Here is a 19,491-nt window from a genome sequence, read left to right as displayed (position 1 = left end):
AGAAAGCCCCACTTTAAACCCTTCCCATTATGATTCACTAAGCACCACAAGCTAGACATATGACATCACACAAATTATAAAACATTAATTTCAATGGGATACCATTAAGCATCCAAATTTTCAAGGGGTCACAGATTTTTCCTAACACTTGGGCAGGGAGAGGACCCCCCAAATCCTCTAGCTGCATACACACACCTCCTCCCCACACGCACCCCAAACAAGCTGGCACCTTTGAATAGTTTACCCACAAATCATTAATGATTATACCTCAACAAAGCTGCACCATTGATTGAGCAACCGAAAGCGTCCTGCTAAAACTATTCTCCATGCAGTAATTGCCCTGCTAATGGCTAAAAAACATTCAAAAACAGAAATAGGTTAACAGGGAACAAATCATGAGATTTCCACAGCCCACCAATTCTGTATATCTGTGAAGCGGACAGCCCACTTTAATGCTTAATTTGGAAAGGTTCAACTTACTAATATTCTTTTGACCATTTTCTCGGCACATGAAGAACACAAAATCATAGAATCGTGAGAATTCAGAGAAGTCCACCTGCAGAAAAAAATGCCAATGCACTGATCAATAGGCAGCCGGAGTACTAAATAAAACTGGGCTAATTCATTTAACTTAAAACATCATTGCTTAATGAAACAAAATCTTACCGTCAAGTCTAGCTTTGACATGAGTTTGACAAGTTCATCAAAAATTAAAGTCCTGCATTAAAAAAATGATTACTGGAGTAAAATGTTCGGAATATAATAAACTAAATGTTCCAAAAAATGGTACATTAAAAAAACGATGAGTAGTGAAGAATAAAATGTTCTGGAATGTCTTGAACTAAATGTTCCAAAAAAGGGTAAACCATAGAATTTTTTATAATAATAAAAATTTTCAGTCTTAGCAGACTAGAATGTGGTTGAATGAATCAAGTTGTATATGGAATAATATTCTTCAATATAGGAACTCCAAGTAACACCAATGCACAAAATGTGCATGATACGTAAATAGTTTTAACGTGAACTGTGAGCGTGAGCATAACACAGGCCAATGAGGAACAGAGAAATCCACTCATTGGCAGGGTTGAGCTGGACTCCCAAAATTCAATATTTTGAATAATATATTCCCAGTAGCCAAGAGGCGGAAATCAGGTCCTAAAAACTTGATTATGGGGACTGCACAATCCAAACCAACATGTATGGTTAATTTGGCCCTTCATGTCAATTCTAGGTCTAATAAGTAGGAACTTGACCGGGTTGGCTGCTTGGCTCAAGACATTTGGATAACCTGACCCCAAATTTTAACAATTTAAATTAATGTGTTAGTTTGTGTGATGTGTAACTTGTGGTGTTTGGTGAATTATAATGGGAAGGGTTTAAAGAGAGCCTTTCTTATGTTCTTTCAATTGGTTTTCTTTTGTTTTGATTTTTTGTTTCCATTTTTTTCTTGAGGATTTCTTGTCCTCTCTTTTAGTTTGTAATTTCCGTTCTTATGTTCTTTCAATTAACTTTCTTTTGTTTTGATTTTCTGTTTTCATTTTTTTCATGAGGATTTCTTGTCCTCTCTTTTAGTTTGTAATTTCTTCTCCTATCTTAATACAATTTCTCTTTAATTTTTTATCAAAAATGTGTCTACCTACTAATAACACAAGTGATCATTATGCATAAAATTTGGTATGGTAGAGCAACTCGCCGCTTTTTGATAACTGGCAAAGAAAGAGTCCGATTATTTCACACTACAGTAGCCATTTGACTGCAGAGCTAGGTATTCCTGCTAGACCAACAGTTAGCTCAATCATTAAGGATAAAAGCTGAGTTTAGCCAAGAAGACTTACTGCCAATGTGAAGGACTTCAGAAATGCTATAAGCTTTAATCCAATTGCAGACAAAGAAGATAGTGTCTGCTGGACTTTATCATCAAATGTTCAGTTCTCTTCCAGCAGTGCTTGGGTGGTTTTAAGAAGGAAGGGGGATCCCACTAAATGTGGTGAATTTATAGGGGTGAAGATTTGAGGTCTTGGAAAGAGTAAGCATGAAAAGTTGTTGAGAAGAAGGCACCTTCCAAAACAAGGAACCAAAATTACATATAGCCCCCCTCCAGCAAATAAGTAGTCTGAAAAAACCCAAAGAAAAAGCCCAAAAAGAATCTAAATAAATAAAATTATCTAAATAAATAAAATTTTCTTCCAGGTAAGCCAAAAAAATAAGCCAACCTCAAAAAGTCCCTACAGCACCCAACAAATAGGACAACATGTACAAATGCCGCAAACCCTTGCACATAGAATATTCTTACTCCACCAAAAAACCTCAAGAAATCGTCCTCAATTCACCAAAAATACTCTTCTAAATAAAATATGTTCTCCCTACTTTGTAATAGATATTGCCCTTTGCCCTAATTGAACTTCAACATAGGAAAGGAATCTGACATTTTTGTTTTCAATTTGATATTGCATGCTTTGACAAAAATGCCCATCATATCATGGTTTTAAAACCCAGATGAAACAGGCAGGTTAATCCAGGTTCAACATGGTTAACCCAGTGAGACTGGGTCTAAACCAACCTAACCGAGCAGGTTACCAGAGTTTACCGAATCACAAAATAATGTGGCAAGTGCTTGGTGGACAAGTTCAGCATCTTGCACCAATAGATGTTACCAGAGAAGCCTGCTTGATCATTTCCTAATATAAATCTATACTAAAGCCTAGAGAACTAAGCTAATCCAAAAAATGTTGTTTAAACTCATCCTTTGATCAAATCCCAAATGACAGGTAGGGCTTCCTGCAGTTCTTCTTTGTCAATCTCCAACTATGGCAACATGAAAGCAGTCAACAATGCTGTTCTGGTAAGGTTGGGAAATGGAAGGTCAAAGATGCTCCTCCCTTCTCTGCTTGCAGTGAGTCTTACAGAGGTCACTGAGACAACAAGGGAGCATTGTTGGCAGTAGACAAAGTTCCAACTGAGATCAAAGGGATGACTGAGTCGGTCACAATCTATAAAGGGCAGCAAACACCTCTTTGAGCCATTCATTGAAAATGATAAAGACTTGGATCTCACAACAACCTGGGATAGTGATGCAAAACAGATATGCAAGCTTCAAAACCTTGTCTCTGAAGAATGCAAATAGCTTAAGATTTCAGGGATGGGAGTGGACTCCAACTCACTGATACTTAACAGGGAAGAGGATTAGCTTTCTTGAGCGCTTCAACAAGCAAATCCCCATTCTTTTGATACTCCAGAAGCTATGGACTCGAGCTCGACAACCATAGCAAGAATTTTTAAAAAAAATAAATAAACTAGAAGAGGGATGAAGGTAGACAAAAAAACATTCTGCGGATTTATGGAGAAAAAATTAGGCACTGGATTAGCAATATTTGCAGCAACAGCATACAACATGCTTGGCAGTGTTGGGGGAGATGATGGTATGGCAGGTGTTAATGGTAAGGGTGGAAACAGTGGTGTGATGGCAGCAATGGCGATAGTGATGCAGGACCAACATCCTTGCACACAAGGGACACAAACCCTAATGACACAAAATCAATTCAAAAGATTCAATTCCAAAGAAAATATCTAACGATCATATTCTCATTGGCCCAATATACTTGGGAATCGAGCAAATAAAACAAAGAAGCCAAACAAAACTAGAATACTACTTTCCTAATAAATATTAAAAGAAAATGTCACGAAAATTGGGAAAAAAAATTAAAAATACGAAAAGTAACTTAAAATTGAGTAATTCACTCCAAATGTCTTAATCTTGTTCATATGTGACGCTTGGCATTCTCTGTCAACCTTCCAAGCAACAAAAGCTAAAGCTCTGACCTTCGAGGTACTTTTGTAAGGAAAATACCCTCCAGTACAAGGATATTGGAAAGAGCAAAAAGTAACACGCCAAGAACAAAATATCCCGTCTAGCTTCCAAGGCATCCTATCCTCACTTCCAGCGTAAAAACCTAACCCTCCAAGCCAACAAAATAATTCTTCCACCTCTTCAACTTCCCCATACTAAAAATGCTTCAGAAAAAAAGTTCAGATCCACATCACATTCACCATTGCTCATCTTCATGTAATGAATGACTAATGCTTATAATCTCAGCATTAAGTGTCAAAGAATATTAGATATCTCCTTCAGCCACAAACTGCAGTACTAGTGAACTACACATCATTGATCAATTTAAAAAAGAACATTCTTCCCATTTCCTGCTTTTTAAAAGATGACTTGTCCACAAAAACAGCCCAATATTATTTGTCTACATGACCCTCATGAAAATTTTGAAGCATCCCCCAGGCTCAAAAAATCATTCAAAATTGCAAAAGCACGCACATGTTCTGGTAATCTGGCCAGCAACCACTTGAATGCAGGAATAAAACACACCAAAATAACTAACAGTAACACCAGCTTTCACAAATCTTTGCTTTGGAGAAACACCTTTTGTCAAAAAAGTTTGAATTGTGTAATGTCTATCATGTACAAGTTATACCAACTAGTTAGTGTGGTTGTCCATTGTCTTTGATAATAGTGAGACAAGTAGTCGATTGTTCAAAAGCTCTTCTATTTCTTTCACTCCATAAATGGTAAGGGGAATCCATCCAGTTCAAGGCTTTCCCATCTTTCTTTACCTAAACGAATACTTCTCCAAGCCCTTTCATTGTCAGCTGTCATAGCAACACACGCTACTGTCTTGATCAGAGCAGTGGCCACATCCCATGGGTTTTAGGTCCAACAGCAATGCAGGAGGATAAGCTCAATAGATTTAGCAGCTTCCTCAGCCAAAAAAATTTGTTCAGTAGAGGTTGACCCCTTTTCTGAAGGTTGTTAATTGTGAAAATCTTCAAAAGAGTTGTCAAAAAACAAACAAACAAACAAAAAGCTTACTTTGTGGAGGCAGGTGACTTACCAGGGGGGAAATGGTATCTGGTTACTGCAGGAGAGATAAGTTTACTGCAGAAAGAGCTCACTCCTGGCGGCAAAGCTACCAGCCTTGTCCAAGATCCACTTTGGTTCATTAAGGATGTTATGAAAAGGAATTCCATACAGGCTGCCAAAAAGCTCTCTACAAAATCTAGTCTCCAGATCGTGGGCATTTCTCACAAACGGGATGTCCCAGGTAATCTCATTGGGTGCAAGCTGAAGATTACTGCTAACTAGAGCATCTTTGTCACAGGTCAAGCTGAAAATAATTGGAAATCTTGTGCCAACAGATACGCTATACCAAGTGTCATGCCAGAAGTAAATATTTCTCCATTCCCCATATCAAAGCTGATACAAGGGAGAATTCTTTCCAGCCTTTCTGGATATATCTCCAAACCCCCCCCCCCCCCTAGCACCCATAGGGTTCTGTATTCTTTAGAAGTCCTTCTGTTGTGATCAAGGCTATATTTCGAAGCAATGATCTTTTCTCCAAAAAATATTTTATTCATTCATAAGGGATCAAAAAGGGAAACTGTTAAATGTTCTCTCCAAGATTGGAAAGGTGATATAAAATGCTTGCAGGAAATAAAAAATGAGGACTGTTGACAGATTTATGATCAGCACTCAAATGGGGCACAAAAACTGCAAGTGGGTGTACCTCAGAGCTTCTGGAAGTGTGGGAGATCTTATTATGGAAGGATGACGTAGTAAATGGAAGGATGACGTAGTAGAATTGATTGATCACATAATTATGTACCTTCTAAGTAACATGCCTCTTTACGAACTTGGAAATAACTTCATGAGGATTTTCACAAGAATTAATGGCCCAGTGAAAGAGCCTCTAGCCAGCTGCTGTGGAAGGAGCTTTTCGAGGTTAGAGCCAAGTGGGATGCCACTTAAGTTATCAGGGCCAACTATAACATAGTATTGTTGCTCATGAAAGAAGTGTTGGAATTCCGGAGAGCATAGGCATGAAGGAATTTTTAGAATTCATTAATGAGAACGCCCCTATGGACCTTCCCCTCCTTGGAGGTTTTTCACATTCTAACTTGAGAGAGACCCCCTCCTGCTTGAGGGTTGATAGGTCTATAATCCCGAGAGGGTAAGTAGAACATTTCCCCAAGGTTTCGCAAAAACTTCTACCGATGCCTATTTGGGATCATTTCCCCATCATGCTTGATACAGGGGAATCTTGGGGGTCCAATTCCCTTCCCTTTTGAAACTATATGGCTCAAGCACAAAGGTTTTGGAGACCAATTAGGCTATGGTGGTCTAATCTCCCTTCTGAAGGGCAGGAGCTTGATGATGAAGAGATAGCACAAGGCCTTGATGGTGAAGAGAAAGCAAGAAGGCTTTTTCTTATAAAAGAGATATTTTACGTTATTAACATGGAAGAAACAGCTCGGTGACAAAGATTTAGGGCCTTGTGGCTTAAGAAAAGAGGGGGGGGGGGGGGAGAGGAGACCAGAATACCAACTTCTTCAACCAAATAGCGAATGGCAACAAAAGGTTTAAGGAGGAACATTACTCCAATTAAGACATTTTTTAATGAGAATTCACTAAAGGGTACGAAGAGGGTGCCACCTATGTAGAAACAAGTTCTAAAAAGAAATCACTTGTAATACAGGGAATGAAAAAAGCTAAAAATTGTATGTGTTATCATGTACAAGTCACTACCGACAAGTTAGAGTGATAGTCAGTAGTCCATCTGCCTCTAATTATATTCAAAGATGTAGCTGATCCTTTGAAGGCTCTTCTATTTATTTCCCTCCACACATCCAAAAAATGGCAAGGGGAGTAAGTGTTGAGCCTTCCTTCTTTGCTTACTTGGACGAATACCTTTCCATGCCTAGATTTCTTTCTCCATTGTCAAAGCACTATGCCAGTAACCAAAAGCAGCCTAATTAGAGCAGTGGCCAAATCCCAAAGATTTTTGGTCCAAGAACAATGTAAAGGGATATGATCAATTTTCTCAATGTCCTCTAGCACAAAAACAAATTAAAAAAAAAAATTTATAGCAAAAGAAGAGATAACTTCACCTATGATGCACTTAATGTCCTCATTTTTCACACACATACTAGTCTCAAGCCCGAGTAAAGGAGGAGGATGCATTAGGTAGCAAACTGCCAACGTAAAACTTGTCAGATCACAATAATATGAATCCTTACTGATTATCCGCCGGAGCATCCTTTACAAGTGACGCATTGAAAAGTGGGCGAGGGTGGGCTAGGTTGGCCTCCCAAAGTGACGCGCCCTATCAACGTCTAGGAACAGTGTCAAACATGCAAGGGTTCCCACATCATTCTAGGCGTGGGCAGGTAAAAGTTACTTTAGGAGACTAGGATTAGATTAACAACTTGGAATATAGGGACACTTTATGGGTAAAAGCAAGGAAATTGTAGACACAATGTTAGAAGAATATTAATCTAATATGCCTTCAAGTAACTATATAGGCAGGGGGAAAAGCTACAGAATTGAACAATCAGGATTCAAACTTTGGTACACCAGAAAAGAGAATCATAAGAATGGGGTAGGAATTATTGTAGAAAAAAACTTAAAAGACACCTACTAGATTACCACTTTAGCTAAAAGCTTAAGCTATTAGGTTGTGGACCAACAACGTATATCAAGCGTTAACACCTCAAACGTGTAGTCTGGCAGCACGTGGAGAGATAAACGCACAATAAATAACATCCATGATAGGGAAGACAATAACATTTTTTAAAGCACACAATAAATGCGGGCAACAAGACTAGAACCCAAGACCTCCTAGTAACCAGCTCTGATACCATGTTAGATTACCACTTAACCCTAAAAGCTTAAGCTATTAGATTGTGGGCCAATAATGTATATCAAGCTTTAACAATAATGTTGTAGATGTAAAAAAAAGTAGGGGATAGAAATATAAAAATTAAAATGGTTTTAGGCCAAGAGATAATAAATGTCACTAGTGCTTATACTCCTCAAGTAGGCTTAGCAAAAAAACTTAAAGAGACAATTTTGGGAACATATGGATGGTACTATACAAGGGACATCAATGACTGAGAAAATATTCATAAAAAGCAAATTTGAATGGACACGTTGGAAGGGAAAATAAAGGTTATGAGAGGATACATAGAAGATATGGATATGGAGACAAATGAGTCTAGGAGATGATCTTAGACTTTTCCATGTCATATGATTTTACATCTATGAATACTTGCTTTAAGAAGAGAGAAGAACACATTATAACCTTCGAAAGAAGACAAAATAAAAGTAAAATAGATTTTTTCTTAACTAAAAGAGTAGATTGTTTATCATGTGAGGATTGTAAAGTTATCCTAGGTGAAAGCATCCCAGGTGAATCCCTATGATTCCGGCCTTCGACAGTCACTTCCTTTGTAATATTCTTTGTCGAAGCAGCCCTGACAATGTCAGAGGGGCTTGCCGGAGTTTTGTACAACTTTCTACTTGTTTCCCCTTCCCTTTGTATGTTTCATAACCCACAATCTAGACATCTTAGTCTCCCCTCGAAGCTAATTTTTTCAATCTTTCTTATCTTCGACAATTCCAACAAAGCTACAAGAAAGGATTTTCCAATCCTTAAGCTTTTCCCCTTCTAGAATTCTAATGTCCGACCACCTCCCCCACTAACCTCCTTTAGCAAGATAAAAAAGAGGCCTGAGGCTAATTGCTCTTCCTTCCTCTGAAATGGATTGGACTCCTCTACCCACCTCTGCTCTTTCAAACCCTTCGCATATAACTCCCATCACCTTTGTTACCCACATAAAGTCTTCTTTCTTCAGCACAATGAAGGAAGTATGCTACCCAGCATATTCAGTGATGCGAAATGTCGAAGAGTCTACCCGAATCAAGCTGAACACCTTTCTATCAGTTTTAACAAAGGATAACTCTACCATCTCTAAAACCCAAGCCTCAAATTTGACTGAAGTCTACAAAAGAAAGAAAAGAAGGGGACTCTGGTGTGAAGCAAGAAGCAGAAGCGAGGGCTGCAATTATAGCTCCACACGGCCATTTTTTTTCCTAGATTGTTAATTGTGAAAATCTTCCCAAGAGTTGCCTCCCACATGAAAAAAGCAACCTTTATCAGGAAAGGTGTCTTCCAAATAGAATTCCAAGGGAACTTGCTGCTGGTTACTGCAGGAAAAATTAGTTATCTGTAGGGGAAGCTAGCTGTAAAGCTGCTACTGTTGTCCAAAGTTCCTTCTGGTTTCAATAGGGATGTTTCGAAAGGGAACTTGTACCGGCTGCCAAAGAAATTCACAAATTTTTCAATACCCCAATCATGGGCATTCCTCATCGTGGGCATGTCCCAGGTAATCGCATTGGCTGAAAATTGGAGGTGGCTTCTAATTACTGGGTCTTTATTGCAGGCCAAGCTGAAAATAGTTGGAAACCTTGAGCTAAGGAGCGAGGGCCCACACCAAAATGCCATGCCAAAAGAAAACATTATCTCCATTCCCCAAGTCAAATTTGATAAAAGCGATGTTGTTTCAGCCTTTTCGTCTAAATCTCCAAACTCCTAAAGCATAGGGTTCTCTAACTTCTTTAGAAGTCCATCTATTGTGAGCAAGACCATATTTTGAAACAGTTATCTTTCTCATCTTGTTCAATAATCAACCTCCATGGCCATTTCCCTAGATGAGCTTTGTTAAAAAGAAGAGGGATTTTAGCCCTAGCCCCCATTTTGAATAGGTTTCTTAACAGCCTCCCATTTGACAAGATTGTATTTGAAATACTCTCCCATGTTTCCCTATGATCAAAACCGCATTTTGAAAGAATGATCTTTCTCATCTTGTTCACTCATGAACCTCCATGGCCATTTCCCTTGAGGAGCTTTGTTAAAAAATATAGAGGGACTTTCGCCCTCACCCCCATTTTGAATAGGTTTCTTAACAGCCTCCCATTTAACAAGATCCTATTTGGAATACCCTCCCGTATTTCCCCAAAGGAATCTTTTCTTTCTCCAATCTTTTTGGCTACTAAGCAACAAATGTGAAAGGACATATAATAGACTAGGAAGTTTGAGAGGGTGCTCGTGATGCAGTCAAGTCTTCCTCCTTTTGATTGATATTCCTTTTTACAGGCAGCAAGTTTTTCCTCAAATCTCGTGATGATATGATCCTAAACACATTTGTCTTTAAATTTAACTCTGAGTGGGAGACCAATGCAAAGGAAACGTCCCCAATTTGCAGCACAAAACAACCACAAGGAGAGCCTCTTCAGTACTGTCCCCCATTGGAATGATTTTGCTTTTTCCCAAGCTGACTTTCAGCCCAAAGACTGTTTCAAAGCATAAAAATGTACCTTAAATTGAGGATTTGGAGGATTCTGCCTCACAGAAGACAATAGTGTCAACAGCAAAAACAAGGCAGGAGACTTCCATTTCCCCAATACTAAAACCTTTAAAAGGCCTTCTTCACTGGCATTTCACAGCTAGAGGCACAAAACTTCCATCACCATGATAAACAATGAGATAGAAGACTGCCATGCCTCAACCCATCTTGATGATTAGACAAAATCTAAGGGGAGGCCATTGATAAACACCGAAAAAGTTGGAGTGGTAACATATTGATGGATCCATTTACACCAATGATCCCCAAAGGCCAACCTTTCGAGAATGTAGAGGAGAAAATGCTTGATCATTTATGAGACATAAGTACCATATCACCATACATGTACAAATGAGGTTGGTGAACCTGCCCCAATATCCAAAGTTTCTAGTTTGATTTCATACCCAGAACCCTATTGAATTAAGGCTGCCTGAGAATCTGCCTGATCTGTGAAAATCATAAAAAATCTTGATTATTTCCAGCTAGAGGATGTCCCGGTTTGCTTGAAAGAAAGCAAAAGTGAAGCCATTAGGGCCAGGCGCTTTGTCTCCATTGCAGTCCTTGAGGTCTTGAAGAATTCGCTCCTCATAAAAAAAGGCCTTTGCAGCCATTACACAGTGGAGTAATTCAACGCACTGAAAGTGATGCCATCAACTCCAGGTCTCCAAATCGCAGATTTGGAGTAGAGATTCTTATAGAAGTCAGAATGCCCTTCTTAATGGCTGCTTCCTCTACTAAAGTCTCCTTGATTTCAGCTCTGCTCAAGGCATTGAATGTCCGTAAAGCTGGTGTTCCAAGCCCCCTCTTTGAGCCATTAGGCCCTAGAGTTTTGTCTTCAAGTTTTTTATTCCAAGTTCATGATATTAGCCATCTCTTTTCTTTTTTTCATTTTTTCTTTTTTTTTTTCTGATTAGTAGCCTTCTAGCTTTCTCTTCAGCATTAAGGCATTGAGCTATTTCCTTATCATCAAGCTCCATGAGGCTGCAAAGAACCACATCCCTTTTCAAGTGAATATTGCCAAAAATATTCTTATTCTACCATTTCAATTTTTCTTTCAGTCTTTTCAATTTTTAGGCATACACTAAGCTTGCTGCACCTTCAAAGTAACAGAAGGCCACCATAACTTAATTTTATTTGCCATACCCTTCATGCTTGAGCCACATATTTTCATACCAGAAGGGAGTTGGACCCCATTTTCTTACTCCAATTAAGACATAAGGCCTTCTTTAAGCAATTCGCAGCAAAATAAGGAAGATATTTTGTCCAAGAGCCAAAATATTATAATCACTTAATCAGCCAGTCCAGAGCTTCCTTACATTCACAAATATTATCATAGATTCAACATTTCAAGAAATGCAATACTGAAAAAGCAATCCACTAAAAACTTGTATGTGATTTAATAATCATACCGAATTTTCCAAGGTTTCCTCACAAAGTGTCCAAAATTTGAACAAAATTCTCCCTCACATTGAAAAACTAATCCTACAATACTCAATAATTAATGGCCGCTGTGTGACTGGTGAATTGGTGAAAATATATGGCTTGCACATTATATGTGCTTAGGAAAAAAACTATTCCTGACTACAGCTGTATTGACTTCTCTAGACTTAAGACATTGTAAATGACTTTGGAACTAGACTCATTAATCAACTTGGCAAATGAAGTTGGACTAAGGAAATTACAAACTTTGGCTAGACCATAATTATGACGCCTAGATAACAACTAATAAATATAATAGCAACTAACAATACTAACTATATATTACTGATGCAGCAAGCCTGCATCATCTGTCAAGCCATCTACCTCTTGTTCAAGATTTACTTTAGTTTCCAGAATTTTCTTAATTCGCAAAGTATTCTGATTTCTGGGATCTTATAGAATATCTTAATTATGGAAGATCGTGCAATATCTTGATTGAAAAAAATCCATCATGACTTTTTACTTTGGGGATACCATTTCTATATATCAATTAATGAAAGGAAAACAAAGTATTGGATTTGAGATTCTAAATATTGCCTTCTAGGTTCACCAATTACCCCTGCTAATCAAGTGTAAGGCTTGGTCATGTTGAGCTATCATGTGATTAGCAGTGTAGATCAATCACTAAATACCCATAAAGCTTCATTAACATTAACACCCTGCCCCAAGTTTGGGGCTACCGTCACCAAGTATTGCTAGCTGATCCTTCAGCAAACAACCAATTCCCTATGCTCAGCTCTTGGATAGAACTTTCAATATTTACCAACCAAAGATGAGGATGCGATATAAGAATGGAATGTGACTTATTGCTATTATGGACTTTCATTTGCTCTAGATCAGAGAGGTGGGTTTCTGGTAGATTAACATACAGATATTAACCTTGAACATGTTAATCAAAGAGGAGGAACTGAGGAAGTTGTTGGCTGCTTGATCTTCTGGTGCAACCTCTAAAGAAACAAACATATCACAGTCATATTTGTGAATGCAATAACATTTGAGTATGAATTCCAAGTCCTACTTTACTTAACTGAAGCAGCGTAGATGAATTTTTAAATACTCTCTTGTTCCTTTCTTTCCAAGCACACCAGAAGATTGCAAGGGGGATGAGAGTGAAAGCCTTTCTCTTCTCCTTGGTTGCCCAAATCTCTTTCCAAGCCCAGAACTCCCCTCTCAGAGAGCTGGCAGTAGCCCACTGTTGTCCGATCAAGTTCAGAGCCATATTCCAAAGGTTCTTGGTCCAAGAGCAATGAAGGAAGATGCGCTCAACTGATTCAGCATCAGCCATGCAAGAGAACATCTGTTGGCAATGGTCAGCCCCTTTTCTGCAAATTGTCCAGGGTTAAACTCTTTCCATGTGTTGCTTAATAGGAAAGAAAAGCAACCTGTGTAGGGATGGACAGCTATCATCTAGATGTGAATCCATGGGACGTTGCTGCATTTTGATCCCATTGGAGAGAGCTTCCTGTAGAAGGATTTGACTGTGAAGACCCTATTTCTATCTAAAGCCCATTCTGGTTCATTGGGAATGTTTTGGTGTCAAAAGTTGTAAAATTTCTGTAAAAATCAGCGAAATGATAGAGTTCCTGATCTGCCACATTTGTGAAAAGGGAATGTTCCAGAAGATACCCTGATATGAGATGTGAAAGGTGATGGCTAACAAGGGCTTCCTTATTGCAGGCCAAGTTGTAGATGAGAGGAAATAAATCACTAAGAGCCCTTTGATCACACCAAACATCGTGCCAAAAGTAAACATCGTGCCCATTCCCCACTTAAAAGGGAAAAAATCATCGCAGCCTTTCCTAATAAATTTCCACACCCCCAAGTTGTATTATCATCGACCAGCCTCAGAGGTTAATTCATTATGCTAGAGCCCATATTTAGAAGCAATGATTACCACCAAAGGTGGTCTTTCTCCTTCATGAACCTCCACAACCATTTTCCAAGAAGTGCTTTGTTGAAACAATGGAGGGATTTCAACCCCAATCCTCCTGAATAAATTGGTTGTTTAACCATGCCCCATTTGACAAGGTGGAATTTAAATTCTGCCCCAGAGCTCTCTTGTAGGAAACTCCTTTGAATTCCTTCAAGTCTCTTGGCAACTGAAGCCAGTAAAGGAAAGAGAGACATGAAATAGATGAGAAGGTTTGTCAAGGTACTTCTAATTAGAGTAAGTCTGCCACCTTTTGACAAGAAGTTCCTTTTTTCATCTTGCCAATTGTTTTTCGAACTTCTTAATAATGGGGTCCCACACTCCTCTTTATCTCTAAATTTGACTTCAAGAGGGAGACCTAGATAATTAGTGGGGAATGTTCCAATCTTAGCATCTTATAACCCAGAAGACCAGCAAGGAAAGGCCCTCATGTGCTATTGCCAATTGAAATAAGCTCACTTGTTCCAAGTTTTACCATCAATCCCACGACAGCCTCAAACCCTACCCAAAAAAAATGTATCAAAGGTTGAGTATGTGGAAAGGGTCACCTCCACAAAAAATGATGGTATCATCCACAAATAAGATTGGACCCGTTCTTGCCCACTCTGAGACCTTTAAGGAGCCCTCCATCAGTGGCCTTCTTCAGCATGAGGCTCAGCATCTCCATCACCAAAATAAACAAGAAGGGAGACAAGGGATCCCCTTGTCTCACGCCTTTATAGGAGGAAGAGAAATCAATGGACAGCCATTTATACAGACTGAGAAGCTTGGAGTACTGATGCAGTAAGTGATCCAGCTACACCAACACTCCCCAAAGCCCATTCTCCTGAGAAGATACAGAAGAAAGTTCCAATTGACATGGTCAAAGGATTTCTCCACATCAAGCTTGCACACCACACCACTTTTTCCTTTCGATAGGATTCCACAGCTTCGTTTGCAATAACGGCAGCATCCATGATCTGTCTACCAACCGCAATGGGTTCTAATGTAGCCCAATGACTTCTACAATGGCAATTTTGATCCTCATAGCACGGACTTCGGCAAGGATCTAAAGAATTCCTTGAATCATTTTATATATATTTGTGGCATATTGTAAAACATGCCAAAAATAAATACATATATACCTAGTTAAACCATGATATTATATTTCTACTACAATGAAAGATTTGAAATTCTTCAAAACTCAATCATACATATTTTCATGTACTATTATAGTAATAAACAATGAACATCTCTTTTAGTCGCAGTTATTTGTAGTTTACAATTCTTCATAACTCAATCATATATATTTTCATGTACTATTATAGTTAAAAACCATGAACATCTCTTTCCATCACAGTTACTGTACATTTTTCCACTTTAGCAATAGAAATTGCAAAACACTCATTCCACATCCACTCATTTAGTAATTTGCCTCCACATCTAGACATAACCTACTCAAATGCGTTTTGCAAATGCAACAGGTAGCTAAGCTCATCAAGCCCACAAACTTTTGTTCATTAAATTGGTTGAGTCATATGCAATTGCGTTTACTCATAACTCTTGAGTTTGACTAACCCTAATCTACATACCTACATTGCATTAATTGTCAAGATGTATTATGCACAGATTTCACAGATGCGTACCTTTTAGGCATCTTTGAGTCCACCAGCTTCAAGAATTGGGTCAATGCTTCCCGAGAGAGTTTAGCCCTTTGTAATTCATCCTCAAGATTATATCCTTCCTTCCCATAATTACATGCACTATCCACAATGATGTCTACAAAATAAGTTCACACAAATAAAGTACCACATCATCTAGTTTAAATTAGAAGTATCAATAAATAGAATGAGTGCAAGAATTTCACATAACACCTTAAATGCAATATGTACTGAAAAAAAAAAATTGTACTAGGAACATGACAATTATTGTGTTCACAGTGTTTCCATCTTTGTTTGCTAGTAAATATATGTGAATTTGTACAAGCAAGCACACGTGTTATTTGTGTGCAGGAATAGACGCATAAAAAAGGGAAAAAGGGGGAGGGGGAGGAACTGATGTAGTCCCTCTAGCAAGAAAATTGGGTAATGCACAACAGGTCTATTTGGGACAATATGTACAATTAAGCTTTGACCTCACAAACTTGTTAATAGTTTTTTTTTTTTTTTTATCAGTAAAGAGAAAAATATAAAGTGTCTCTAGGCAAAACGATTTTTTTTCCCTCTTGCTTAGGACCTTGTATATCCTCTACTTAGGGCTCTGCCAGCCAATCTCTATCTCTGGTCTCAGTTGTTTCCATTCATCTATTTTTTGTTTTTTTTTTCTCCTCCCTTCTCCAATTTCTTCTTCTCTAGTGTTTTACTCTACTCAGACTATACCCGCTAACCATTGTTTTATATTTTTCTTCTCCCTAATTCGCTTGAGATGGATGATCCAAAGAAAACTTCATAAAAAAACATGGTGAAATCCATCCTCAAAAGGGTTTGCAATCTCAAGAACAATATGGTGATTGTACATGTCCAACGCTAATACCTTCATTTCCAAGTTCTCAGATTATTATGATCTTAAAAAAGAGATGTAAGTGGTACTCCATCCTCAGTTGATGAAGAGAAAACACAATTGACAGTTGGAAGCCTAGTGATGGAAGTTAGGATGTCAAAAACTTCGACAAGGATGAACTTGGAAAAGTCTTTATTCCTCACTTTTCAACTTTGGTAACATTCAGTGCCCATATAGATGTAAGTGGTACTCCATCCTCAGTTGATGAAGAGAAAACACAATTGACAGTTGGAAGCCTAGTGATGGAAGTTAGGATGTCAAAAACTTCGACAAGGATGAACTTGGAAAAGTCTTTATTCCTCACTTTTCAACTTTGGTAACATTCAGTGCCCATATAATTCAGCGTTCGTTGTGAATTCAAGTATTGCTAAAGAAAATAGCCAACTATTGTGTTGAATCCCTCAAATAAGGAAATTTCATTCACTTGCATAGGAATGAGCTCAGTGAGCAAGTCTAATGTAGTTCTCTAGAACTCTTTCGAGGAATTCTCACTACCTCATCCCATTTCCTTAGGGGTCGTTTGGTATCATTGTCAAAAATTAGAGAAACGAAAACTAAAAACTAGAAACAGAAACTAAAAACTAGAAACCAGCAACCTGTTTGGTTAACATTTATAAAACTAATACAAAATAAACTTAATTAAAAAATATTAATTTTCATCTTTAAATCAAATAATATTATAAAAATATGGTTAAAATAATAAAATTACAAATAATTCACATTAAAAATTAACTATAATAAAAATAAAAAAATTTATTATATTATTTTAATTTTTTGTTCTACTTTCAAAATTTACTTTACAATAAAATTTTATTAAACATAGCAAAAACATTTTGTAATTGGCTTTATTATTATTTTTTGAAATTTATGTCTTTTTTTAATTATATTTAAATTCATATGATCATTTTAATTTTGATTTTAATTAAAAATGTATAAAATTAATAATTTAATCCAAAAAAGCTATTTTCGGATATTAAAATTTTTGGCAAAAGGTTGAAAAAATAACCGAAAAACATAAAATTTGGTTTTCAGTTTTTTGGCAAATAACTGAAAACCATCAACAAAACAAAAAATTGACAACATAAACAAACGCATTTTTAGAATTTGTTTCTTCAGTGTGGATTAACAGAAACAGAAATCAAAAAACAACAACAATACCAAACGTTTCTGGCAGTGATATTTGATGTTGTTTGTTTTGTTGGTGTTCTTTAGTTGTTTGCTGCTTTATTCTATGTTGTTCAGATTTCTGTTTAATTTGTCATTTTTTTGTCAGCTTTCCAAGTATGCATAGCAAAAAGAAAACGATTGATCTTTGAAAACTTTGACCAGCTCTGCCCTAGAATGGCAGAAAAGAATTCATAACCTAGTGGAACTTGAGGAGTAGCTGCTGTTGTTTGTAAGAAACGTAAATCAAATTATGAACTATTTCCTCTTTCTTAAACAATAATCTGGCGTTTTAGAACTTGAAAAGCAGAAACTCTCAAGCAAGCAACGGCAGCAGTGTCTTCCATTAAAGAGCAACACAAAAATGCCGTGCATTATTAAGAACAATGCAGCTAACACAACACAACAAACACTATTGCGGTCCTGCAATTTATACAACAAATGAGAAAATCTAAAGCATTGCCATGAAATATAAGATCAAAACTGAATGAACTGAGTTACATCTCAACAGAGTGAGCAAGATGAGTATTATAAGAGAGGTAATCGGCAGATTTCTTCAACATGCGTGCTTTTTTCACAACCAATCCAATTACTCTAGATTCTCATAAACAGCTTCAAACATTAAATTTCATATCGATTAAATAAACACCTCAAAATCATAAGCATGCAAGAAGCTTCAGATATATATATATATATATATATATATATATGGCCCGCTGCCACCAAAATATTCATCTGAAAAAGGACGTACAGGAAACAATCAACAATGAAATTAGGACAAATAAAGACTCATTAACTTACCACAATATCGCCGATATATCTCGAAGACATCGAACCGAATCGAGCCAGACCAATCCATCGATAGATGGAATCGGAGCTCCTGCGAGGTAGGGCTCCGCAGAGGCAGGTAATTGATTCTCAGGTCGGGAAGAAACCCTAGGGCGAATTCCCCGTCCCTCTTCGTGTTCGTGTGTATCAGTGAAAGAGCACGCAACTTTCCCCTGAGGCTTTGCCGTGGAAGAGAGAGAGAGAGAGAGAGGTGATTGGATGGAAAAATTCGGATCGAAACCGGGTCTTTTGTCTCGGGTTTATTAGCCGTTAAGCGAGTTTGCGGCTCAGGGTGCGAGAGGAGGCTGATCTGATGGTCCGGGAAACGGATCAAAGCCGATTCATTCGGAAAATAATTGGATCTAATTCTCGCTGTAATGTTTTAAAAAAGGGAATGCAGCACTTTAGTTGAAGTTTCAAAATGCTTGCGTACGCGCTCTGTTTCCTATTTTCTCATTACAACAACTCAACACGACACTTACTTTTGGTAATTGTCATAATTATTGACATTTTGATTCAAATATAAATGGTGGTCAAATCATAAATTATATGAAATAATATTAGATCTCATTGCATATGTATATAAGTTTGCATATAGTATTTATCTAATTTTTAAAAAGTTAACCAAAAACAGCCAATTTATAAATGACACCTAAAATAACTTCGAAGAAAATATTGAATAAGAATTTAATATTCCTAAATCTATCAAAAGAAATGATTAATAATCATATAAATTAATGGAAAATGATTCTTATAACCGATCCCACCTAATGTGAATTAAGGCTTGATTTTGTTATTGTACAAAATTAAAAGATAACTCCTTCCATATAAATTTATAGATATTTTCTTCAATATCAAACGATTCTATTAGTTAAATCTTTTAATCAATAATAAGGACAAACAAAGAACTTAAATTAACTTAATTTGTATGGTGCCCATATAATCCTTTTTATCCATCAAACATGTTGAATTTGGTTCTCATTTGTCATTGCCTTTTTATTTCTTCCCCAAACAAACTTGCACTCACCCATTCTCCAAATTATATATGCACATGGGCATACAAATTGGATCACTTTTTAAATGATTATCTTGATTTTTCTGTAAGATAATAATAGTTTACATTAATTTGATAACCTCATGAATAATTGCAAAAATTTTGAAATTATATAATTTTCCAATTTTCTTGCAAGTTAATATTCTCTCTCTTTATTTTTTGAAATCTTATAAATTTTATGACATTTTAAAAATTTTCTAAATTCTGATGATATTATTGAAATAAATATTCATGTCATATTTTCTTTTAATACTTT

General features: G+C 37.1%; 1 protein-coding gene across 1 annotated transcript in view; it reads right to left on the bottom strand.

The window, feature by feature from the left end:
* Window positions 1–18,554, bottom strand: part of LOC131154383 (defective in cullin neddylation protein AAR3) — a 30,562-nt gene extending 12,008 nt beyond the window's left edge. Inside the window, exons 1-5 of the mRNA XM_058107109.1 lie at window positions 18,155–18,554; window positions 15,277–15,409; window positions 667–718; window positions 481–556; window positions 268–350 (exon numbers count right to left, since the gene is read on the bottom strand). Of these exons, the coding sequence (XP_057963092.1) occupies window positions 268–350; window positions 481–556; window positions 667–718; window positions 15,277–15,409; window positions 18,155–18,212 (402 nt within the window). The 5' untranslated portion in view covers window positions 18,213–18,554. The remainder of the gene's footprint in view (window positions 1–267; window positions 351–480; window positions 557–666; window positions 719–15,276; window positions 15,410–18,154) is intronic.
* Between the last annotated feature and the right edge of the window lie 937 nt (window positions 18,555–19,491).

Source organism: Malania oleifera, chromosome 1 (genome assembly GCF_029873635.1).
Source record: "Malania oleifera isolate guangnan ecotype guangnan chromosome 1, ASM2987363v1, whole genome shotgun sequence".
Classification (NCBI taxonomy): Eukaryota; Viridiplantae; Streptophyta; class Magnoliopsida; order Santalales; family Ximeniaceae; genus Malania; species Malania oleifera.
This window is presented reverse-complemented; position numbering and strand designations above follow the sequence as displayed.